General features: G+C 39.1%; 1 protein-coding gene across 2 annotated transcripts in view; it reads left to right on the top strand.

Moving 5' to 3' along the window:
* The window catches only part of sorcs1 (sortilin-related VPS10 domain containing receptor 1), a 125913-nt gene that overhangs the window by 33056 nt on the left and 65539 nt on the right, over nt 1–27318 (top strand). For both annotated transcript variants that reach the window (XM_029499621.1, XM_029499611.1), the window contains exon 2: nt 27206–27273. In XM_029499621.1, coding sequence (XP_029355481.1) covers nt 27215–27273 — 59 coding nt within the window. In that variant the 5' untranslated portion in view covers nt 27206–27214. The remainder of the gene's footprint in view (nt 1–27205; nt 27274–27318) is intronic.

Genomic DNA, 27318 nt, shown 5'->3' with positions numbered 1-27318 from the left:
TTTTGTGCACACGTTATGCTATTTCATGGTCACGAATTGGTATTTTGTGCACACGTTATATATATATACATATATATATATTTTTTTCCCCCCGTGCCATGTCTGGGGCTCCGTAGGTTAGCAACATGAAGAGCGCAAAGAAAAGCCAGTCAATAGAGATGCTAACGAAATTTAAAAAGAAGAACAATAAAAAGGTCTTCTCTACTTTTTTTTAATATTGTTACTGGTCAGATCTGAGGAGTCAATATATATATTTTTTTATGTGGCCCATGAATTTGAAAAGGTCAGGAACCACAGGAAATAAAAACATAAATAACGACGCCTCTCAAGTTGAACCTGCCTACCCGTTTTCATTTTGAGCGAGCCCCATCATCCACAGTGATGATGATTAGGTTTTTTTGGGGCCTTTAAAGTATGGACTGTCCGCCATGGAAATTAACTCTAAGAAATCATATGAAGAACTGGTACCGGCTAACATTTGACAACTGTTGAAATACAGCATAGTTGTGTCTGAAATTACATTTTGAGCTGTTGTGTTTTGACTATGTTATAAATGAATGTAATATCTTCGTTTGCACCGGTACAGAATGTGTTTTGGCTTTGGATGCAGATCTGGGACCACAGGTCTTTCATTTGTCAGCGCTAATGACCACAGTTCCCCCCCTCTCACTCTGCTCTTGTTTTACCTGGAATAATGGATTGATTTGTGACTTTGAGGCAAGGCAGGTGTGAGCAAGTGAGAGAAAGTTTGCATTGAGCTCATTAAAGTTTGTACTATCCAACATTTAGCACAGTGATTATAGCAAAAGGAGCCATCTGCTTATGGGAGCACATCTCCCATCACTGTTTTGTATAATTTACCAAACAAAGTTTGTTGCGCCTGTCAACACTCTGCATTCCAGAGGGGAAGAGCTTGGGTTTGTGTCACAATGTAACACAAGGAGAGTAGATGCCTCCGCAAGTAAACTAATATGAGGTGGATGATGTTTTCATTAAATCTTCCTTGGTGGTCTTTGTGTGAGTCAATTTATGGAGCTAGCTATTAATCTGTTTTTCAAAATTGGATTGGCTTTCTGAGAATTAGATTAGCTTGTTTCTCATTAAAGCTAAAAATCTTGGAAATTTCCTGGAATTCTGTCTTCCAGATCGATTACTGTATTTCTCTGTCTGATATTTTAGATAGATATTTTTTTTCCAGAGTTGCAGGCAGTAGTAGTGTAATGTTATAAACTTCTTGCAGACCATAATGCCAGGTGCCCATGAGCCACAAACCATATTAGTGTAAAGGATCCGACCAAGTACATAAGAGGTTGCAATATATAGTACATGCATTCTTGAATTCCAATGATTCCAAAGATATTTACGAGTTTACAAAGACACTGATTTGAACTCAATCACAGAGAGACAAGCTTATCTTAACCCTTTGATCAGAAATTATATGTGGAAACATACTAGGAATTTGACTCTGGTGTTTCAAACTTGGACAAGGGAAAGGCATAAATAAAAGGAAATATATTTATATATATTTAAATATACATATATGTATACATTGAATGTTCAGAATGCATATTTATTCCCCAGTGCCTGTTGTTGTGTGTTTGATACATAGCTACAAAGCTTTTGTAAGCACTGGTTTCTCATTATTCCCTGTTGATGCTAATTTGCATCATGCCTAAATTTATATTTATTCTAATGTGCCATAGTTAAATTAACCATCTCCGGTTAATGTAGCATCAACTTGAAAGCAAAAACTGCAATCATATATGTTTTTATAGAATTGTAAATAAATTCAGGGGTCACGGGGTTAATCTTCATCTCTAATTTGATTGAGAGTACAAAAAAATAATCAAAACCAAACAATTTCTTCTAGAGTTATAGCATTAACGAAGATTGGGAGTACTGAGAGTTACTAAGAGTTACTGCCTTTCTGTAGTTATAAATCACTTAACTCATGATGACAAGTCATACTAATTCCCAAATCATTTCGGTTTAATAGGAAAAAATCCTGAAACTGTGCTTAGAATTATTGATTATACTTTATCCAGACTAACAATCACAACCCTCTTAATCAAGGAGTTTCCTCAACAGCTCCTCGATGCCTTGAAATGTTCATTAACTCCACCAAATATTTTGAGTATCATTTGGTTGAAAGAGTGGCTTTATCAGAGCTTTTTTAGTTTAACAAACCAGATAAGAAGAAGGTGGATGACAGGAAGATTGTTGAATAGTGGTTAGCCTGATTGTTCCATTCACTGACTCATCATAGTGATGGACCTTAATACAGGAGCGGAGTGTGCACTTGTCATACCCTTGCAGCCTGACACACTGGTTGAGAACCACTGAGTCAGTCAGTCCCACTGAACACATAAAAACATGAATTATTTCAGCTAAAGCCATAAAGCGAATGGTCAATCTATTTGTAATGGCAATATTTAATATATTTTTCCACAGTGAGAACACCTTAGACGAGTGGGAGGACTAATGAGGAAAGAATCAGTGCAAGACACGCGTCTGACACAATAACTAACCAATTAACAAAGAAAACATTTGATTAATTGAGGTGCAGTAAACAAATATCACAGTCGAATACCAAAAGTTGAATTGAACACAATCCGATGGGCAGAAACGTATCACTTTGTAAGGCTATGTTTGTGATGACGTCATCCAAGAAAACGATTGATGATGATAATGATCAGAGCTCAGTTTTTCACGACTGATGGTCTGAACTGACCTTTGCCTGAATGGAGTACTCCAAAAAGCAGCTTCGGGATACAAATCCCACGAATCTCTGTGCAAGTATGAATTTGCTAAGTGGACTACAAAGATCTCTATTGCATTTTCAACCATCTCAATTTATTTAGAAGTCAGTTTCCGTCTGATTTAGGTGCCTGCTCCATTTCCCCAGCTAATAAAGCCAGCAACCACATGAGGACAAAAAATGATCATTACCTCTCAAAGTTCATTGGGTTTTTTATCTGTCCTCTTAAGGGAGGTTTAAGTGCCTTGCTAAGTTGCCCATTAATTCAGGGCATATTGATCGTACTTGGCCTCTGGAGGGCTTGCCAAATATCATATTTCTGAAATTTTCCACTTGATGTTGGACCTTCTACACTCTCTCCTAACTATTAGTGGTCATTAATCTTTGATATTACTCAGCGTGTGGACATTATTTGTATTACTGCTACAATTGCTGCATGGTAGGTATTGGCGCAAAGCATTTGCTTGTGGCCAATCTTAACTCATTGAGTTTCTGTCATTCAGGCAGGTTTTCACAAATTTCTGCAATTTCACAGAAGTATAACAATTAAGCGTCATTCTGTACTCAGCACTGCATCTGTGACGAAACTCTTCTGTAGCATCTATGATCAGCCAGAATAGATCAATGACAAGCACACTCATGACCCACAAACGGTTCCTTCCCTTTTCCATAACAAGCAAGTTTAAGAGCGCTGTACCCCAAACCCAGCGTTGTTTAAGTCCTCAGGCCTGCCCTCTTTTCATTTAGCACATCTTTTGTCTCATGTAAATAGAGACGCAACTTTTTCTCAAGTATTCTCTCGTGCTTTTTACACTCGACCCATCTATGCATTTCAAATATGTTTGGGCAACATGAATACCCACAGGCAACCCTCCGTGCAACCTTCACAGCCGATTAAATAGAGGCAAGTACAGAGATGGGTAAACAACTGTATGAACTTGAGCCCATTAAATGAACCCAGTCTAAAAACACTTGTATACTGATCTAACCTTTGACTTCTTATCGACCTCATCCTACTCCACTTTTATAACAAATTGAGCTGTGGTTGTACAATTTTGATTGATCAAACAATAAGCAGTGCGGCAGCACAGTGGTTAACACTGTTGTCCCACAATAAGAAAGGTTGTGGGTTCAGTTCTTGGCCTGGGCCCTTTCTGTGTGGAGTCTGCATGTTCTGCCTGTGCGGGTTTCCTCTGAGTACTCTGGTTTCCCCCCACCGTCCGAAGACATCATGTTTGGGTTCACTGGTGACTCTAAATTGTCTGAGTGTGAGTGGTTGTGTGTCTTGGCCCTACGATGGACTGGTGACCTGTCCAGGGAGAACCCACCCTCACCCAGAGTGAGCTGGGATTGGCCACAGCACCCCTTGTGACCCAGAAAGAGATAAAGTGGTTGAAGATGAATGAATGAATGAAAAGACACCGATACAACAAATATGACGACTACTGAGGCATTATGTCTTCAGGTTTTCTGTTCCGTGGCTGTGAATCTTTGAAGGAATCCTTAACTGAACGTCCGCTGATAGATGTTTGTATGGAAAGACTGGGTTGAAAAGAGGGAAATTAGGGACGGAGGGAGAGAGGGACATGATACATGCACATGCTGTATCCAGACAGCTGCTTTAATAGCTCTACTAAGTGGAATAATGACGATAATATTAATCCCAACAGCAGTGAATTATTAACAGTAAATATAATAACAATGAAATGCATAAGGAAAATTGCCCTGTGCAGTTGCACAGGGTGAGCAAAAGAAAAAGAGAAAACAAGAACCGACTGTGTCGGGCCAGTTATCCAAGTGTAGCAGAGCCTATTATAGCAATATGCTGCCTGACACGTTAGTCCTCCATTGTCAATATGTGGAACATTTGTGCTCCGTGGGAGAGATGAGCAGTGTTGTGAACCAAAATATTTATTCAGTTGCAACTGTATTAATGTATTTTTCTGGTTCACTTGACATCTACAAATGGACAATTGTGTTTTGTTATTTTTTTTTTTTTATTATTATTACTTGTTTTTCAACAGAATAGACAGAGTCCATCTCTAAAAAGATGCTGATCTGGTCTCACCTGAAACACAACACATGACAGTACCCAGGTTACATAAGCAGCTTAAGCCCATAGCAGTGTGACTAAAGGATGGTTTGGGACTCATATGAGCCGATCCTAACATTTTTTTTTTTTTTTTTTTTTATTGCACTCAAGAAATCCAGCAGCTTTGTGAGATAATCTGGGCCTGTGAACCTCTTTAAGCGATAGCATTGGTGCATAATCGTTCCTTGGTGGAAATGATTGATACCACACATTGGAACTAAATCACCACAATTTGTTTTGATTCGTGGCAGTGAATATTTTGCATTAATAAAACAATATCAATCATTAGTGTGAAACTGTTTGTGCAAATTAGCCTCCCATTGTAGCCAGAGATTTGTCTCTGACTAACACGAAAACAAATACGTCTTTGTCAATGACAGTCCTCCCAAGTCTGGAAATATGAATAAGCCAACTGAAATGTGTTAGTGTGCTTGGGGCTTAGTGCTTAATCATGTTTCTGAGATGAGGCCTGACGGCATGGTTGGGGGAAAAAAAAATCTTCATTTTATTTTTATATAAATACCAAAGATTAAGTAACATCCATTCTGTGTTTGCATGTGTTTGTGCAATACTTTGCTTGGTTTCTTAACCTTCTATTGCTTATCTTTAAAAATAGATTCCAACAGCACATATATAAATCATCCAACATCCAAAAACAGGAGAAGTACACCCCGCTGCCTCATTTTAGCCATTCTTTAAATACAGAGAGCAAGTAAAAGACATAGCAAACTAATCTTTTCCAATCGAGATGGGAGTCAAAAGGGGAATTCAAACCAAGAGGAGGGAATGAAGAGTGAAAGAGACAGCTGGGTTTTTTCTATGCCAACCCTGTTTTCTTCGTTCCAGGAGAACACAGACACCATTGTATTTCCTCTACCTGTGATACTTGGCACCGTTTGCTCTGATTTTAAGAGTCATAATAATAACAACAACAACTCTTTTCTCACCAAAATGATGTGTGACTTTCTCACTGACTGACAGAGAGAAGATTTCTTTCTTCACTGGAAAAATATTCAGTTGCATAAAACACCTGCAAAGAAACCAACCTCGCACTTACTATGAACCAAGTCCCAGGCTGCAAAATATCATTTAAATGATAATCTAAAGTATTAAAGATAATACTCTTGAAGAATCCAGTTCTTCTTAATAAAATTGTGATGTTGATATTCAATAGTGTGTTCAAGGTGCTATATGGAAAGAACTACTCTCTGTGACCTTGCAGTCTCTTGTTGTAATGCTTATAATATGGAAATTAAATTGGCACGGTGGCATTTAATATAGTGCCATGTATCTGACTGAAATTTCTCACTCTTTAAAATTGATGCAAGGATTCTTCACCATGAGGGATTTGACAGCAGATCCCACAGAGGAACACAATGTATCATTGACCTATGCTGAGACACTAGAGTAAGAACATTGTCTGCAATCTGATTCAGTGTGGAAGAAAAGCTGACATGTCTGTTTGAATAATTTGTAACGTGGGAAATCATGAGACTCGTTGCTGTGTTTCTGAGGTTTTTTGCTCTTTTGGATCTGGCTGAGATGAAAGCTTCCTGACACAAAACCTTTGGTTAGGGGACAGAGGACCCAACAAAACTTTGACTGAAAAGTGCATTATTTTTATTTGTTGTTATTTGTTTGTTTGTTTCACATAAGCTCTTTCAAGATGTCACCACAATAAAACTAAGACCAGGAACAGGCATTACTTTTTGGAAGTACCACATCATTTTCCCCATTATTTGATAAAAAGAGCATCCAACAACAGAGCAACCCCTCAAGCCAGATCAAAACAAATCAAATGTATTTATATAGCAGCCAATGAAAGCACTTTACATATAGAACAGGTTTGGAACAAACTCTTTATGGGGTTATTCAAGAGACATAACGAATCCCTCCATGAGTAAGCACTTGGCGACAATGGAAAGAAAAAACTGAGAACCAGGCTTATGGAGGGAAACCATCTGCCTTGACTGGTTTGGTTGGTTGAGAAAGAGAGACAGACGGAGGAAAGTTGGAGGGGGGGAGAAAGAGCAGGAGGAGAGAACAAACAAAGCGGACGGATGTAAGTAATGATGGAAGCCTGGCACCCCTAAATTTGCATTATTAAATGTTAGCAGTAAGTGAATAGGTGATAGTTTTGACAGCTCCCAGCAAACAGTGCCTCCATGAACTTCAATGGATTTACAACAAGGCCTAGCTAGAAACTCAGAAAAGAAGGGGATATAAAACAAAGCGCTTGCTCTTGTCATCAACTATGCTTGTGATATTTCCCATGAGGAACAAAGTGCAAATAAAGCTAATGGCGAAGTGAGAAAATTAACCACCTGTAGAACTAGTAGAGAGGCTGGACATCCTGTCATGGGACGTTGAGCAAAGCCATTCAGCCATTCAAAGCCCTTAAGTCAATCCTCACAGATGGAGTTCGCTCAGTTTCTCAGCGTGTTTCATTCAGATCGAAAGGATTTTCATTTGTGCACGCATTCCCATTGGACCTTATCATCAGATTTAAATCAAATCATCATAATAAAATAATCCCAATTTTTGATGAAGTTTATGAACTGCTAAATTAAGTGGGATCACATTGCTGACAAATTGGATGAGAGAGTGTCTCATTGTGTTCCCAAAAAATGATTTGGATATTGGAGAGAGCAGGATGAGTATCTCAGATTTTCAGGAAGGGGTCATTCTGGAAAAACAAACAGTGGTGTCAAAAATTTCTGCCAAAACGTTAGGCTGTAAATATTTTCATTCCAGATTGCTTTTCAAATCGAGAGGATAGAAGATATATTTCTTTGGCACATTTCCAACAAGCATCTTGTCTTTCTTATTTACCCGCTCACCATGGTGAAGTTGGGGTTCAGTAAAATATTCTCACACAAGGAACATCATCCCAGTGGAAAATTATTTATTCCAATATCAATGTGGGTATTTACTTATTGAGACCAGCCTGTTATGCAGATGGGCCTGTTTGCAAATAAATATTTCATTATTAATTCGTCTACATTTTTGAGGAAAAATCACTCTTCCCCTCATCATTATTTTGTGCACGTGACAAAATTTAAATGTTGTAAGAAGTCCTTCAGGTAAGTTTGCAGAGATACTGTAGCAGCTTGGTGCCGGTGGGGACAGAATGACTTTGGTGTCTGGCAGAAGTCCCCACTTCCCCAGTGGGACAAAACAAAATTTACATAACCAACACCTTGATTTGCTGTAAAGTGGAATTACAGCCTGCGTTATGTTCAATTAACTCCATGGCTCTGGTAATTAAAACTCAGTGATCACCCACTGCTCCTTAGCTCTGTGCCAGGAGGGAGAAACAGACAGACAATTTGGGGGAGGGAGATTGAGAGCAAGAGAGGGAAAGAAGTGAAAAGATATACTGCTGCTTCATCATGTTTTCATCAAATAAGACCTTGACTGTAAATTTGGCAGAGCTCAGGATCATCCATAAGTTCATCATCATCATCAGTTCTGGTGGCTCCTTTACAGCACCCTTGCCGGTTGTTGTGTGGAGATCAGTTGCTGTGTTAGTGGGAGGGATTGTGCTCTGATGTACCATGCCTACTGGCTTTTAGGCTAACTACTCATTGTTCCATGAAAAATCCTTTCACAGGTGAATTTATTACCAAAAAGCATCCTCATAATCTGTGAGTTCTAGTTTTCACTGATCAGGTAACACTAATGGTAATGAAACATCCACCATTATTATTATTATTATTATTATTATTATTATTATTATTAGTCAGAAATGCTGCACTGAATTGCAGCAAAGCCACAAGAGAACACTTTACTGCAATTCAATATATATGAAAAGCGAGAGTTCAGCTCTCCATGGTTTTATCTTATGCACAGCATTAATCTCTATTATATGTTTGCTTGGAAATTACAAAGCAACAGACATGGCGTTTCTTTGTGCCCATATAATGCATCATAAGCGGCTGCCTTATGTGATCAGTTCAAGAGTTTTAAATATGACATTAATAATCCCTAAATTGATAAAATTGCCTCTAAACGTACTGCAATGTTTAATTCATGAGAAATATGCCAGTAATAAACTGAATGTAAGAGAAAGGGCACAAAAGTTCTGCAATTCTGCCTCGCTCCCTCTTCCTTTTATCCCTTGTGTCAGACGTTATTTTGTTCGCTGATTATTTTCAATACGTCAAACCAAATTTCAAAAATGACCTCTATCAAATAGAGCGCATTACATGTAAATCCGAAGCAGATCAAGGCAAATACAGGATGAAGTATGCTGTGCACCAAACATATTCGTTGCATTTCTTGTTATTTTATTTACATTTATTTTCCTTGGCATTCATTGAAGCTTAAGAAAGAATGAAGGATAATCTTGGCTGTTTAGCAGGGAGTTAACGACTATCTTGGCAATCTTCATTTTGTGTTTTTTTTTTTTTTTGTTGTTGTTTTTTACTTGGAGCTGTGCTTTCTGGTTCGAGATATCAAAGAATTTTTATTTTTACTTATCACAAAAAAGTAAATCCTCAATCAATGAAAATGTAGGCAGTGACTTTTTATACAATTGTTTTGCTGATAACAGCTTAAAGGCGCTCAGACAGCATTTGAAAGTGCCTGCCTGCCTCACAAACCCAGAGAAAAGCTTCGTGATGCCTCTTGAAATGGTGGCATGGTGGATATTTTAATGCTCTACATTTTCCCATGTTATTTTTATTTATTTAATTTCATTTGTTTTGTTTTTTTTTGCCTGGTAAAGATTCCGATAATAGGCAATGTGTTTTTGTTCTAAATTTGAGTTAGAAGGAATGTTTCCTATGGCCTTGTTGTTGAGTAGCAAGCAATATATATCAGCATCAGATACATAATGGATGCAATTTCAAAGGCGCTCATCACACATTCCCTTCTTTTCTTCTTTTATTTCTAATGTCTGTGGATAAGGGAAATGCAAGTTACTTTTGCCGTATCTGTGTTTTTCTGACACCAAGTCATAAAACGGCTGTCCGACTAATGCGTTGTCAGCTATCCTGTGTCAAATGCAGTTTTAAGTATAAATTAAACAAATTAAATTCGTGCTTTAAATCTTGAACATTTCATTCTTCCACGGTATCGGCTCACAAGAAGGCAGAGCGTTTTATTGATAAAGCATCCGCTGACTCATTTGTATCAATGTGAACAGTCATTTTGTTCACGATAAATCATGTGTGCTGCATCTCCAATTCTCTCCAGCCTGACAGTCGTAATTAGATCCTCCACCTGTTTGCCTTGCTGCTTGGGCATTTTTCACCCCAGACACACCTAATTATCCGTCATCTGATTCTACTCTTGTCATAACATTATGGAATTGTTGGGAAACGCTTCCAGGATTTGCATTAACTTTGGGTTGGGACACCATATGTGTTTGTTTATTGTTACCGGCATGCCCAGAGAGTAATTTATTACGTTTGGATAAAATTGACTGTGATGTTTACTGTCTACAAACTTTCACTGGACCTTTTTTTCTTTTTTTTTTTTTACTATTGAATGGTGTGCTCTACTGTTTCTGAGAGCACAATTTTATATTTACCACTTATCTAAACCTGGCTGACCAACCCAGAACAGCGGTGCCTCACTTTTTCCAACTCATTATCTATTTTCACAAATTCCACAACAGGCTTTCTCCATCTGTACAATGATGAACCAAACAACTGGTTTCTTTTAATGATTACATTTATGATTATGATGCATAAATATGTATCTTCTAATGATTCTCTTTTATTGGAGTGCTTTGCAAAATGATTCTTTGGTCCACTGCAGTACCTTCGAAGGCAGTACATGGTTGAGGAGTGTTGGGTTGACTTAAGTACAGTTTTTGAGTATCTGTGCTTTATTTGAGTATTATTTTTGGGGGATACTTTCCCTTCACTACATTTGAAGGACAAATATTGTACGTTTTACTCCACTACATTTCCCTTGATGCTTTCATTCCTCGCAACTGTTGCCCCACATTAAGAAGGTGGGTTTGCTGGTTATGACGACAATAAAGCAACTTTCCTTTCCTGTATTTCCTGAGGTATTTTTTTCATACTTAGGTAATTTTTTAAGCAAATACCTTTGTACTTAATATTTTGACGAAGCTACTTTTACTTACATTACATTACATTGGAGTAATACTTGACGAGGAGTATCTGTACTTTAACTCAAGTAGTGAAGTTGTGTACTCTGTCCACCTCTGCTTAGAGGCAAACCACTTAGGGCAGTATCCTTCCAAGATGCTGGTTGTGGAAAACCCCCTCATGGTATGCAGCCTGCTAATAATGGTCTTTTCACAGGTAATCATATTTTGAATCAACCCAAATTACAACCCAGGCACCTCATGTTCTCTCTCTATCCCTCTCATGGCAATGTTCTGGGCGAGGGCAGGGTTCATCGTGGACGAGATGCCAGTCCGTTGCAGGGCTGCACCTAATATAACATTTATGGGATATATAATTTTTTCAGGGGACTGAAAAAGAATCAAAATGGTAAACAATTACTAACATATCAAAGTAAGAGATGAAAAATGTTCTTTCTTGTAGGAGCAAACCTACATTTTTATACATATCCTACCTGGATGTTGGTGCTAATAAAAAAAAAAAAAAAAAAAAGAGTCCACGCTTATTGGATTAAGTTTTCTACAGCATATGTCGGTGACCACGTGTTATTGGTGAGGAAAGAAAGGCAAGCTAAATATTGTCAGCCTGAGGACTGCTTCATCAGTGCCAGAGCTTGGTGAAAATTGTAACAGAATGAATGTCTCTGAACTCAGACAGATGAGATATCAAATTGGTGGGAATTAGATAATCAGGGAACTAGAGAGGGGAAATTGCATCAGAATTGGATCATAAGCCTGGCCAAAAGTGAAGATTTACTGATTCCTGACCTTCTGTTTCAAAGCTGACGATTGTAAGTAATGAGATCTATGCAGTGAAACAACTCCGCTATAGATGCTGAGTGTTTCTTAAAGCTTTTACTCCACCAGTGAATGATTGCGATCACATGCAGGCGATGCCGTTAGCAATGAGGAAACAAACTTAATGTTCCATGTAGAGGAAAAGCTCCTGATTTTCTCAGTCTCCAATTAAAAACCTACAGTCCTGCATTAGACCTCTGCTGATTGCCTGCTAATTGCTGCTAACATTTTAATATGGAAATAATTCCCAGCATTGCAATGCATTATGTTTACTATAAATAATTTGTTTTTGTGTTATTCAGAAGAATTAAACTGTTTGATTAGTGAATATTTAAATTCAGTTGATTCCAATTTATAATTTTTTAGTCGTCATTAGTTGTTTCAGTATAAATATATTCAAACACAAAATTTATTGAAACGGCCAACTTATGATACCTGGTCCACTTTAGAGTTGAGTGCTGACCAGTTGAAAAAGTCCTACTGTCTTTGATTTAACTTCTTTTCTTTTCTCTTAGCTTTATCACAATTTCGCCATTATTTAAAACTGTTCATTCATATATTGGTGGTTCAGTGTCTTACATCAAGTAAGCATGCGACTGAACCAAACCTGGGCTGGGACAGCCACAGAACCAAACTGGCCTGAAGGCTTTTATGTTGTCGTAGTGCTGAAATGAACTGCTTACATAGTAAAGTTTGAAAAGGTCTTTCATGCTGAGTGGAGCAGATGAGAGTGAATTGAGCAAGTCAAAAAACGACTGTGGATCATAAGGTAATAACTCACTATGAGCAAGCTTATTCACACTAGAAAGATCAAGGCCTGACCGCCATTGAAAGATTAAACATAACAAAACACACAGACTTATAGCTACCATGAAGACTGCCAGATATCCTTAAAACAATCATACCATCCTATGTTAATGGGTTGTGGTCTGCTCTGCCTCTAGCTCACCACAGAAGTCTCCTTAATTCCAAGCAACAGTGTAAAAAAGAAAATCAAACTCCTGCCCTGCTGCCACATCATCAACAATCAGACAGCTAAGAGGAGAGGTGCTGCCTTGAATGAATGAAATTGGAAAGAACGTAAACCCCAAACACAATATGAAGACTGACACCAGATTGCAAAGCAGAGTATAGATGTGGTGAGATGAACAAATTGCTAACAAAGCGAGAGAGAGAGAGGGGGAAAAAAAAAAAAAAACCCTGTCAACTTTTTCTACCATCCCTAACCACTAAAAACCTGATGAAACCGGTCTGCTGCATGAACCTACCAAACTTTAAATCTCCCTTATTACAGGTACTGGTTCTCAAAAATCTAAAGCATCTACACACTTTAACATTCGAACACTTTAATGGTTTGACCTAATACGTATAAAGTCAGGACACAGTATTTTGAAATACCCAGTGAAGTTGTTGTTTGGGAGAGTAATGATGAGGGTGAAGCCTGAGAGATTTTATGCCTGACTAGGTTTGTTGTGAAGGTTGTCTAGAATATTATGCATTCGCTCAAATCTATGTGAAAGGCAAATTTTGATATTGACTGACACTTTTGATAGTTTCTCTTCCTGGGGCTTTGCTCCTGTGTGGAGACGAGATTACAATGTGCTGGAAGAACACCTGTGCATTTCTTGGACTTAGGTTAATTACATTTTCAGCAACCTGTAGTGTTTTATCCCACAAAGGCAAATGGCATGGACCTCTTTATGTCTCCCAACAAATCTCATTCCTGAAACCGAGCTTTTAGGCGCTTTGGGTATTTATCCACATTTCCAGAAACTATGTGATATGTATAACTAACAGTAAGAAACCTCTCCTTGAAGTAATGCTGCTGGTAAGAGCATTCTGTTTGCTATCAGGAGCCACTAAAGCTGCAGCCAACTGTGACACGGCCACAATGGAATTTAGTTCAACATACATATTTGCGTTTGAATGACAATAAAATTGAATTCTGATCCCTCTGTGGGTTAAACCCCAAAACTTGTTTGACAGGTATGTGGACATCGTCAGCTTTTTGACAATTCTAAACTTTTTTGCCATTCATTCAAGGCCTATACTCATGCAGACAATCTTATCGTAACTATGCCAAAAAAATTCATCCTGAAATTTTAATGCTGTTTTACGAATGCCCCCGATTGCTGTGTAGTTTTACTAATGAGTGTAAATCACCTGCTACAGCGTTGAGCCAACTTTTAATTATAGGAAGTAAATTTGCAAACAGCATAACTAATCAGACAAATTACATTTAAGGGCTGATAATGACAATTTGGTGAGAGAAAAAAAAATATATTGTAAACCCAGGCCCTTGCTGCTCGAGCTGTTTGCCAGCATTTTCTAATCACACTATCTCTGCTGGATTCACAGAACATTAAGTACATTGAAGACCAGAACATTTCTCGTACAAGCCTGTTCATATTTCTTCAAGCACTGTGTCCAAATTAAAATGTCACTTGCTCAGCAAGAACGTATAGAATTGTTTCACAATGGATTGATCGTTGAATCCCACAAATCAGTCCGCCTGTACCTATTTGACAAATTAGAAGATGACCTTTCTGATTTGTTCATAGTCAAGATTATTGTCCATTCTTCAAGTCTATTAGCCATCACAGTTGCATTAACTCCAACTGACTTTCCAGTTGTGAGTGCTTTGATGCTTGAGCCGTCAGGACTTCTGTCACTTTGAGATATCACAACAAAACCAACAAAAACAAAAAGTAAGAATAATTGCATATAACACTTACCAGTATTTCTGAAAAAGTCACCCCCCTGGTAGGAGATGGATGGCTGTCCCGCAAAGATGGCCGGTCCATCGCAGGGCCAACACGGTTCAAATTCAGATTTTCCGTGGCACTGACTTAATGGTGCCATGGAGTGTTGTGTTAGAAATAAATGTGGCTAACAAAAGCAGGTCATAAAATTCCGTTCTACATCATCAGCCTTCCACCCATTCAACAACATGTTTCTTTATTTTGAGTTTTCAATTTGCCGTGGTTTGTGCCCACCCTATGCATTGTGTTCCTTATTATTGAGCGACACTTGGAGGTCCCCTGGGGGTCAGTTGTAAGAGTGGGTTTATATTCTTCTGCTCAACCATTCAGACTTAATGAAGGTTTTTTTTTTGGCAAAGACCACACCCTTTTTGTCAAAGTAAGAACTCATTGCTAATAGACTGGTTATGGTGAGCGTCTGAACGTTTTTCAAATACTTCTGAAAGTGACAAAGTTAGAAAAAGCAGAGTGTCCAAAACTAAATCATCTTAAAAAAAAAAAAAGAAAGTTTTGGTTGCTTTTAATATCTGTAATTAATTACAAGTCCAATTATCTTAGAATCAAAGAGACAGATACATTTCCAAAAATCATCATGGCCTCATAATAAAATGATTCTGCGACATATCATTCATTATCTATGATAGACTGTACCTGTGTGTGCTTAAGCTACGATTTGCCCATACACCAAATGTGCACTCACTCCACTCCAGAGTTATTACAGACTGCAGTTTTGTTTTGTTTTTTTTCAGTCACCAGCTTTTGCTGAAGCTACATGATGTCTGTCTACGCTTATGTGGTAGTTTGTGAGAAGAACCAGAGCTCCAAATGAATCCTATTTGTGCTAAGCGTTGGAAAAAACATTTCCTACCCTTGTATTCCGTAGTCACATTCAAAATGAAGTGAACACACCGCTGACGGCTTCTCTGCTACCGTGCATATACAATAATAGGAAGAAGAGAGCAGCTCTGTTGCAGCAAGTCCAGAGAAACACTTCTCTTGGAGAAAAACTCTCAACAAGTCACAGTTTGGTCACGTCTTGACGTTATTTCACTTCTTTCTTTGCAGTATTTGTGCACAATAGACGCCTTCCCACGTGCTTTTCATGTTGCCATGTCCATATGGTACTGGGGCTTAGGGATTTTAAGTTCAGGTCGCTCCCTTACATACAGTAATCACAGCTGTTTTGACCTACGTTGAAGTTTCAGATCAAAACAGCTGATGGGCTGTGGATCCTAGTCAATTTTGCCATGTTGACAGGACACAGTGGACACTGGTCATGTTTACTTGTGTCCTGGAAATTACCCTGTAGGTAATGACAGCCATTCTGGTCAGTGGTTCTGATGGAACCAAATGGATGCATTGTAAATGGATTTTACACCTAGAAGCCGCTGGGATTTGACAAAGGTTACTGAAAGAGAGATTTGTTCGTTTTTCCTTTTACTTTAACTCTTGCGAAGTTTGCTCATTTGTCCTTGGATTTAATCGTGCCTCCGCTTGTGCATGCACACAGCAGCCAAGGCCGAGGCTGGTACGGCTTCAAAAGTCTGGCCTTGGCCTGAACTTCAGGTCTTGGCTGGGTAGAATTTTTTTGGTGAGGTATCATCAGGAGATGAACCCCTGCCAACAGTTCCTGTCTATTAAAAAATAAAAAATCATTTAATGACTAATCTAGAAACCAGTTACTCATAATCATCCCATACTCATAAAAATTCTATAATAACAAATATAATGATTTAATTTATCAGCCATTGATTGATAGTGTGCACTCTTTTTGAGTAACATGTTTGTAGGTCAGTATCTTTCCCAAAAACAAGTTCAAACTGCAAACTAGAGAAGCTGGTAAATGACTACTGACCTTCTCGACTTTTTGAGCCACAACAGCAAGGCATCTGCCAAGCTCCCAGTGGGATGAGAGTTATCGTCACAATTTACATCGCTGCACCCTAACCCTGTCTCACCTTAAGGGACATGCCAGCTTTCCTTTGTGTCTTTTGTGTCATCTATTTAACTCTATATCTTCACTTGATACATTCTTCTCTCAGCCGCTCTTGTTTAGTGATATTCCAAAATAAAGCAAAACAACGAGTATAGTGCAGAAATTTGTGAGAGTGATGATACAGATGAGAAATATGTAGAAAAGAAGACAGGGTCGGAGTCAGTTCCACATGGGTCTGTGTACTAATAGAGCTATAGTGAAGTAAGATGAACCAATTTAGGTAAGTGCTTCTTTTTTCCATCACAGTCTTGTCTAATCACCTTTAATCAAATGCAAATTATGGGAATAGAGAAGCTTTAATTCAGAATAATAGGAACAAAGGGAGGGATGAGAAGCAGCAAAAAAAAAAAAAAAGGTTGTTGCTTACCACCATTGATTTGCTCTCCAGGCAGCTCCTGGGGGGACTTCTTTTATTTTAGCATTGCCTTTGGCAATAGATACCCAGGCCTTAAGTATTGTAACTGAATGAAACTAAGCAAAAGACATTAGGCTTAATATTCTTTCAGAGTTGACAATACTCTTACGACTGTTATCAAAGCGTTTCGGAAAGGTAGGATGTCACTTAAATTCCTTCATAGGCCAGCCAAGCAATGTCAGGAGAAGCCGCTCTATTGTTTTATTATTATTATTATTATTTATTATGACAGTAATATATGGTGTTTGTCAGCCATCCACTTTTATCAGACTTGGCTAGGAAACCTTTCTTCAAGGTTGCCATAACCAGTTGAATGATGTGGAACAGAAATAGTTTGGTATTTATAGTTATTTTTATATTAAGGAGATAATGTTATTCGGACCTCGTGCATTTTTGAAGTGCTGTATTTTTTCTGTTTCAGGTTGATCTAATTTTAGTCTAATCATTTTAGTAAATTCTAAAAAAAACCCATGCTCAATATTTTTTAATGCATTATGTTTGCTATTAATAATTTGTTTTTTTTCAATAGTTTTTTCAGTATTTCAATTCAGTTGCTTCCAATTTATTACTTTTTAGCCATCATTAGTAGTTTTAGTATAAATATGTTCAATCCACAAAATGTATTTAAACAACCAACTTTAATAGGTAGTCTATCTATGTACATGCAGATTTCCAAGTAAATGAAAATGATGCCTAAACAGATCTCCCAGGTTGGACAGGAGGCAATGAGCGTTTGAGTCTGAGTCATTTACAGATGACATTCCAGGGTATAAACCAAACTGATACACCTGATTCAGATACATTTCTAATATTAGGAATAACTGTTCATATTAAAAAAAAATTTCTATTCAGTTTACTTGTTCAAATTATCAGAAAAAAATAGATGCTATTTCTCTGACCTATTTTAGGAGCAGCACGGCGGCATTAGTGCAATTGCCCCACAACAAGAAGGTCATGGGTTTGGTTCCCTTTCTGCGTGGGCTTCCTCCCACTGTCCAAAGACATCATGTTTAGGTTCACTGGTGACTCTAAATTGTCAGTAGCTCTGAGTGTGAGTGGTTGTCGGTCTCTGTCTGTCTCTGTGTGTTGGCCCTGTGATGGACCGCTGACCTGTCCAGGGTCACCCCCCTCTCCCAGAGTGAGCTGGGACTGGCTCCAGGACCGCCTGGTACCCTGTAATGGATAAGCAGCAGAAGATGAATGAATGAATGACCTAGTTGATGAGTAACCCCAGCAGGGCTATTGTTCAGTTTTTGATTCAGCACAGTGTATAACACACCTGGAGTGATGTTCTGTCCTTTATCAACAGGAGGAGTGACGACACACAGCTTTTATTACCTAAGTATACTTTTTTTTACATTTATTTTCCAGGCATATTACTCCTCCAATGCTTGGAATGTTTTTCAAAGCTAGATTTTTCTGCAATTATAAGGTGAAAAAATAGAGACCAGGCAGGTGATATGTCATTCTGGGCAACTCGCATATTTTTTCTGTATTTTCCACTTATGTTTTGTCATATGTAGATAGTAGGGGTGTGACAAAGATTTGATTCATATAAGAATTGGGATTCTTGTTTACTACGATGTCCCAACATCGATTAAAAAAACAAACCAACAAATAAATAAATGAAACAAATCTGCTGGCTGTCTGCCCCCATTTTATATGCAGGACATCCTGCTGTCACCAGCCGGTTGTGGAACATAAACATGCGCAGTAAGCACCAAAATAAGGCAAAGATTTGGTTTTTACCTAGAGTCCTATAAAATCTGATGTATTTTTTCCCAAATTCCGTTTGAATTTGTTTTTGGTTTTTGTTTTGTTTTTAATTTCTTTGCACTTTATGCAAATTTGACCAAGAGACAGTGTTCTAAGCAATGAAATATAGACAGTTTCTTCAGTTATAACTGAAAACTTTAATGATTCCACACATTTAAGCAAAAAATAACAACAAAACGATGACCATCCTCCCACCGTCTAGGCTGATTGGTGACCATAACTTGCCCATAGGTCTGATACGTGAGTGTGAATGATTGTTTCGGATTGGCTCCAGTCCCCCACCCGGAACGGGATAAGCGGTAGAAGATGAATGAATGATATGAGCTGAAGATGCATCTAACCGCCCTTCTATATGCTTTTAACACTTCTTAATGTCTTTGTCAAACCTTTCGCATCATAAAATGCAGCTCCACACTTCAAAGATCGGCTAAAATTTGCAAGTTGCAAAGCGGGTTCAATCAGGAAAAGGAACTACATCATCATGAAAACACAAAACAGTGACAGATCCCTACGGATCAAACAACCAAATTACAAAACTGCACTAAGTCACACAAGCACTTGACTTCCTCAGATTTCTTGGAAGCATCTCTCTAAAACGCTCCAAGTTAATAAAAAATGTTCCCTGTTGTCACATGGAAACAAAATTAGGAATTTGGTTTTAATCAAAGCAAAACATACCACTCCACATTGCAGGTACGTGTTTAAAATGTAGTTTTCAGCAGCCTCTAGTGAAAACTAAAGCTAAATGATGCTACAGAATATCATTTGCCTACCATGAGCCGGCACGTTTGTTCAACGTACCATGCTATGGTGTATATATATAACCTCTCTGGGACAGGCATCTGGCAGCCCTTCTTTTTTGAATTTTGATCTCAATGAAGACATATTATTTTTAGATATGTGACAAGTCGCTGAAAACCCTGTTTCCCAGGTATAATTCACTTTTATTTTAGTAATAGGCACAAGTGGTGAATCTTCCAAAGAAAGATGTGACAGGCCAATCCACAGAGAGCAGTGTTCCTGGCTCACTGATTCCCCCCTGAGCCTGACAGGATGAGGTATCTGTAACGTTGGCAAGTAAAATTAGTCTACATTATTATATGCGTGCACTGCACTCGTGCTTCCTGTCTGAGATTTCATTACAGAATGAATTCATTGATTATCAGTAAACAGAACGAAACAGTTTTACTAAATGTACCAGTGTGCGCAGCTCTGTGTTTATTTCTCTGAATATGTATCATCTTTACTTTTCCAGCGATGAAACAGGTCTGTCCCCTGGAGAGCCCTGGTCTCCAGTGATGACAAGAACGTGATGTGAGAAAAACAAATGGTTCTAATCCCATGCAGAAAATTAACTGAGCATATTTCCATTTTTTGTTTGTTTGTTTGTTTGTTTTTTCAGAGCGCCAGAATGTGTGCTAATAATCTGCATTTCATATTTTTCTATTCTGTCTTCCTGTGCCTGAGGAAATGGTAATTGTTGCTTGCCTTTGCATGTTTGGGAAATTTGATCCATAATGATATTGTCTCTCCTCCATCCAAGGACAATAATCAAACACCACAAGAGATTGTAGTGCTTGCTATCAGCATAGGCGCACTTTGGATTCAAAGGAAAACCTGAGGTTTCGCTCAATCCAAGTTGTTGCTGATTTTCTCCCAGAGCTGACATATTCAGAGCCTCCAACGCTGTATTCTGTCTTCGAATCATTATTTATGGCCTCTAACATGCTTCACTCTGTTTTTGAGTTCATGTGGCGTGTTTGTTTTGGACAGGTGTTATTTATTCATCAGGTGCTATAAGTGCGGACTTACATTTGACAGTTCAATTGTGGCTCTTCTGCCCAAAGTCAAGTTTCCTGTCTTGCAGATGGACTGTAACTGCACGGTCTTGGGCTAAATCTTCTAATATCGGTTCTTTTTTGGCTCTAAAAGAGAGATGCTTGTGCTGTCAGTGTGAACTACAAAGTTAAAATAATGCTGCATTTACTATCCGTGTTGTTTGTCACCTTTCGGATTAGACCCAGTCACAGAATCGCTGAATTACAGAAACAGGGAAGTGCACAGTGCTGCCCCTGAACCAGCCACATCTTAATCAAAGGCATAAATCAAATAAAAAAAACTGGGTCACATAAAACACAGCTGGAACATGTTCCATGTGTGAAATTAAGTATTTATTTATTTTATTTGTTTCACTTGGAAAATGATGTAGCCTAAAATTACAGATGACATAATATCTCCTCAGTTTCTTCTTATTAAAGCTGAAACGTTAGCAAGAACAACCCATCCATCTTCATCCGCTTATCCGAGGTCGGGTCGCGGGGTAGCAGGAACAGTGATGGAAGTGATAAGTTTCATTTCCTCAAAATTGTACTGATTTTCAGTTTATCTTTATCTTCTAAATGCCAAAATAAATAAAAGCGATGATAAATATTGGAAGAGCTGTTTGAGTTGATGCCTGGGGTCCAGGATGTCACCGTGTGTGGTTAATTTAAATGATTTATTTCTTTATTTTTTGTGTGCATTATTTTCCTGTGATTAATGTGTGAATGACGGTTTAATTTAGGATCTGGAGCTGAAGTGATTGGACATAATTTAGATAAGCACACATAATTTACACCGCATGCTGGACTGCATGGACAAATGCCAAGCCATTAAGTCAAAGGAAATCTCTGTAGACTTGGCTTTTGGTCTTTCCAGGACAGTGGCCTCAATAAATTAGAAGTATAACAAGTTTGGATTTCTTACGGCAGGTTTCAACCTGAATGAGCTGGCCACCAACAGAGTGTCTAGTCCGAATTGAGGAAAGCAAAAATACTATTAAATACGGCAGTGGCTTTGGAACGTTTCTCATTCACAAGTATTGTGATTTGCACGTTGGACTGTCATATAATCTGTGATGGGCCCTAAAACTAACGTTCGTACACCCTCCTCAATCCTCAAACTGCAGTACAACAACGAGCTCTGTCCTCCCACTTCCTGATGCTTTCATGCTCCTCCGCACATCTCCAAACTGTCAGAATTGAGTGTGTGTCAGTCCAAAGGGCATTTCTGCTGGTCCTTATGGAGAGAACCAGGTTTCATCATAGTATTTACAGCAGGAGAAGCCTCCGGGCCTAATTGGCACGGTCAGTGATGGAGCATATGCACTTTCCAGTGGGAGCCCATCTGACAGAGCAGCTCACTGATAACTGCCCACATAGTCTCCATATGTGGCAGACAGAAGGGCCTGTACGCAGACTGCCCTTTAACTAATACAGCCAAGCCACCCAGTTTATACCTCAGCCTTTCAGGATTTTATCCAGGATCCGGTCACAGAGCTCCATTTTGCACCTGGAAACGCGCTCACACATTACACAAGTTAAAAGAACCTATTTGTAAAAGCAGAGCTGCTCCGTCCCCTTTACCCACACCCAGACGCGTACACTGTCCTACACTGACACACACAGAAACACAATGACATCATTTTACACCGGGACCCTCTATCAGACATACTGATGCATGTGCATATAGACTCACAGCAGAAAATTGTGTCTAGATGTGAGAATGAACAAAAAAGTGAGGTAATACAAAAAAAAAAAACGTCCACACTCCACGTGTGAATTCAGCCTCCAGCTGGGCAGCTTAATGGACTTGGTCAGTCATTAGCATGCAAAGGTGCAGTCCGGACAATAAAGGTTATTCATTCCTCAGGCTGATTCTCCCCAAACTGAAAATGCTGAAGTACTTTTTAATCGCTCCGCTCTTGATCAATAACTTTGTCAAGTTGTTTCATTTTCCACCACACGTCCTCAACAACAAGCTCCAAGTGTGCAAACCACAGATCTGGAGAGTGAATTTTCAATTTGAGGGACTGCAGATGTTAGTGCATATATAATAAGCCTGATCACGGAAGCCCCAACCTCACAATGTAATTCCACTACCAAGGTGCATCTGGTCTGGTTGTACTCACAGCAGCCTCATGCTGATGGACCAGTTTTCACAAAGTCACCAAAGTCGCAGAGTGCGCTGGCTGCTCCTTTAGTAACAGTACAATGTACCAAAGGGAACGGTTGGTTATTGGCCGCTCAGTGCACGGCACACGTACACAGTACATCTAAGTGGTAAAGACTAGGGTTGTTTAATTTTACTCCACACAATGGGGAATGCCTGCATTGCCTGTTTTTCTGAATAACACATTTAGAGATAAGAATGTCCAATTGCATTACAAAAGTGTGGATCTGTTTTTACTTGAGCAGCATCCCTTCACGCAAGCGCTGTGACCGCACACTAATGCTGTCAGGTTGCACAGGGATCATCAGATGACTGTAAAAGTCAAAACTCTACCGCTTATCCGTTTTCCCGAGTTGCGGGGGTCTGCTGGAGCCAATGCCAGCTGTCATTGGGTGAGGACGGGGTCACCCTGGACAGGTCTCCAGTCCATCACAGGGCCAACACACAGAGACAGACAGAGACCAACAACCGCTCACACTCAGAGCTACTGACAATTCAGGAGTCACCAATTAACCCGGACGTGATGTCTTTGGACAGTGGGAGGAAAGCCACGCAAGCACGGGGAAAACATGCACTCCGCACAGAAAGGCCCCAGGCTGGGAACCGAACCTGCGACCAATGAAATTCTATAGTTTATAAAAAGGATCAGCTATATTAAACTGAAACTCCAACAATCCCTGTGAAGATTTTGCCTCTTCTGCTTTTTCTGAGTTTCATCCATTTTCAATACACCTCCAGTCAACAAAGTAAACAGAGTGTGCGTTTCCGTGCTGCTTTACTTCTTTTACGCTCAGAGCAAAATGTGATGTTTCTGTCTCTGTTTTCCCCTGAAGACTTTGGCTGACCCAATTTCCCTCATCCCATGCACCTTCAGGGTGTTAACGGAATAAGGCAAATTCACAGTACAGTGCTTAAAATCAATATGACATAATTAAGTAATGAGCTTGGAATATATGTGGAAGTGTGCTCAGATGAAACCTTGTTACAGTTTTCCAAATCTGCGGCGTGTTTGGTTCCTCTCAGAGATCAGTTAGAGATCCTTCAGGGACACATCCATTTCTAAATAACCGATAACTCATCTTACACAGTGACATGGAAACTAAAAGTCATCAACTTAACCTTTCAGAATCCATTTTGAACAAATAATGATATTGCCGCGCTTTTTCTTTTGTTGAGATAATGTTTTTAGTTCTATTATTTTTCTTTCAATATTGGGGCTTGATCAAACAAAACAAATGATCAACCCTTGCATACCAACCGCTATCTCCCAAAGGCAGATATCCCCCTTCAGAGTCACAACTGGGGATTAACGGATACCAAACTTCGCCAGGATTGAACTTTATTTCTGCGATTGGCTGTTTTTGTTTTGTTTTGTTTTCTGCTTTGTTTTTGCATCAGTTTATGCAAACAGAGAAAATGTGAGAGTGTTAATAGTCCTCTGCTGTTAACTCGGGTAGAAATTTGATGAATTTTGGGATGGTATCAAAGTGGTGCATGTTTCGCAACTAGTGCAGTGGTAGAGAGTACAAACTTGATTTGGCACTGTCATTGTCCTTACTCTGTATTGTTTGTCACAGTTTTGCAACTTTGATGTTGACTGTGGGAAGCATTAAAGTTTTCTGTTTTTCTGTTACTCCTTATGCAGCGTTCCATCTCTTTGGCTAAACAGGTGGATCTTGGTACCACATGTTGGGTTGCTTCCTCTGCAGGATCTAAAATGAAAAAAGTGTGCTCCCAACAGTTCAACAAGGAACAGCAGAATCCATCAGCTTGTTCAAGACAAGCGTTTCATAAAGATTTGTCTCTCCACTGCAAAAACTGCAAAACTGAAGAGAACGACAATTAGGCTGTAGATTATTTTGCACGTTGAATCAGGATGTGCTTCTCTAATGGAATGACGGCTGTAGATGCACGGGCTAAAATTTCCTGAGACTACCCGAGAAAACGGGGGCCTGTGCTATAGACGGGGGAATTTGAGTCAGTGAGGTAAATTCAGGTTAAATCCTGATGGTGGATCACTTTTTACAAGGGTACATCACCAAGCTGTACGGCTAACCTGCAGGTTATATTGGAGATTGAGATCACTGGGTATAAAAGCCCCGCCCTCTGACCACTCAATTCTCTCAGAAAATGGCATCACTATTTGTGGACTGACAACTCCCATTGAGCTCGGACTCAATGGGAGTTGTCAGATTATCCGAGGATCCCTCAGAGGCACAAGAGTTTTTTATATGAGAGGAATGGATTGACACCACCAGGGCTGCAGTAGTTGAAAGTTTGAGGCTAAAAATTGTCACAAAATGAAAAACTCTTATCTGAGTAGATGTGCTGGACCACCAAGCAGCATCAAAAAGTCAGACAGGCCAATGAAAAAGATAAGTAATTGGAGAATTACAAGGCTTGGGGACTCCATTTTGGATATATAATATTTTTAATTGTTAGAGAAACTACATTTGTCCGAGGAATAAGCAGATGTGAGATACATGCCTGCCACCAAATAAATATTACAGACTTCTACATTTTATATTATATAATAATGTCACTTGGAACCTGCAACAGTTTGCTTTTATAGCTTTTATTGTTTCCTTAGATTCTTCAAACCTGTTGACAATAACATCTTTCTATTGCTAAATTGAAGCCCCGCCTGCCAGAGACCTGCGCATGTTTGCTATTGGTCAGATGCTGTGTACGTGCTGATAACTAGATAACCGATCTAATAAACAACACAGTAGAGCCGACTAGTGTGAATTATGAGCGTTATGTTAAACTTGCTTCATAGTACAGGCCCCATGTCTTCTTGGTTTCCCAACCATTGCCTGCTAGAAGCAACAACCTCAGACTCTGCCCTCGCCCAGTGTGAGCTGGGATTGCTTCAAGCAAGCAAGCAGTAGAAGATGAATGAATGAAAGCATGAAAAGACTAATGTAGAGCTCTGGGAACTGGAATGGACTTCCAGGCGAGCATAGGATTTTTGTGATCTCTTTACTGTCAAACGGTAGCATGGAAATAGCACAGCGCATCATACGACTGCCTAATGCCTGCTGGACCTCAGCTGCCTGGTGTGCCAGCGTAAGCTCTACTACACTTTATCCTGAGCCTCCTCCAAAAATACAGTTGCTCTTGTTGGTAATATTGATGAATGAATATAATGAGATAAGAAAACAATAAAAGAAAATAACACGTGAAACAATAGCAACAATTGACGCATGCGAGGGAGGTGGGGTAATCCATTGCCAATTTATAACCCCCCACTGTGAGCCCCACACTAACCTGTATTCCCATGGGATTTTACAGTTCAAGCTGAATTTTCCCCAGACGCTGGCATTAGTGATGAAGAATAAAGCTTGAGGATGGGAGACATCTGATTGGATGGTTTGATTCGACGTGGGCGGTGTTGATATGTAAGGAGGTGCTGGGGTGAAGGCGAGTCACAAAGTGAACACTCAAAACAGTTCAAAAGTTTGACACCTACTGAGTGATTGGCTAGAGGCCACCATGTTGGGGTGTCAATGGATGAAAGTGGGTCGAGCTAACGGGCAGTGGGAAATGAGCCGCGAAGGCATGCATGAGAGGATAGTCTAACATGAGACTGTTAGGGACTGCTAATATACTTTCTGTATTAACTTCTGTCGACAACACCTACAAGAATGCGGGAAAAAAAAAGATTAAAAGCTGACATAGTTTTTGATTTCAGGCCAGCTGAGCTAATACCAATTTAATTTTTTAAAAGCTTCAAACTATAATAATTTCACACTTACATCTGCCCGTAATATGAATCCCTCAGATTTCTTTCTGAAGTGCTATAAGTAGGAGTATCACACATGGGCATGAATCACACTTCACTTCAATGTTATACTTAAGCAGGATGCACTCTACCTAATCTATATTAGTCCCTGCTGGCGATGATAGCTGACAAGACTTTATTGGACTTGCCGGCTGTCATTTAAAATGTAAATTAAGCTGAGCAGGCTTTTTCCCGATTCTCTGTTGTTCAGATAAATTCAGGATTATATTTCAGCCAGTAAAGCTCAATCAGTGAAACCCCTCTCTCTTGCCAACATTGTTTGATGGTGTACAAACCAAGGTGATTGTATGGAGACATAGCAGCATCATAAATGAATAATAAAAATGTTAAATGAACTAAAACAAATGTGGACTGATGCAGAGGACTGTCGGACAGTTCAATATCAACGGTACTTCAAAGAAAAATGGATAACCTGACATCAGAATACAACCTCTGTGTAATTTTACAACATGATATGGTAAAAAGCCACCATAATTTGATATATTTCTGTGCGTCCATTGTAGTTAACAGGCATGGGTACAGAAAAATATGCTGTTGTTGTTCTGGAGTTCTGGGTGGAGGCCTGGGAGAGTCGCTGTAAAACTACAGTGATATGGGTTTTCTCACTCAAAGCTCAATGTATTTTTCTTATGGAAATACTGTACATACTTTTTTTTTAATGTGTGATTAGCACCTGGTGTATTGATTCAAATGCTTGTTTCATTTCACAGGTGATTTTGATGCTGACCAAACTCTTTGACTTCAATCTCAACAGTGTGACTGAGAGTTCATTGTGGAGGTAAGCTCATCACACTACACAAGCTTCTGGTATTTTTTTATTTTT

The sequence above is a fragment of the Echeneis naucrates genome, chromosome 1, assembly GCF_900963305.1.
Source record: "Echeneis naucrates chromosome 1, fEcheNa1.1, whole genome shotgun sequence".
Taxonomy (NCBI): domain Eukaryota; kingdom Metazoa; phylum Chordata; class Actinopteri; order Carangiformes; family Echeneidae; genus Echeneis; species Echeneis naucrates.
The sequence above is the reverse complement of the archived record's forward strand: the minus strand, read 5'-3'. Positions and strand labels throughout refer to the sequence as shown.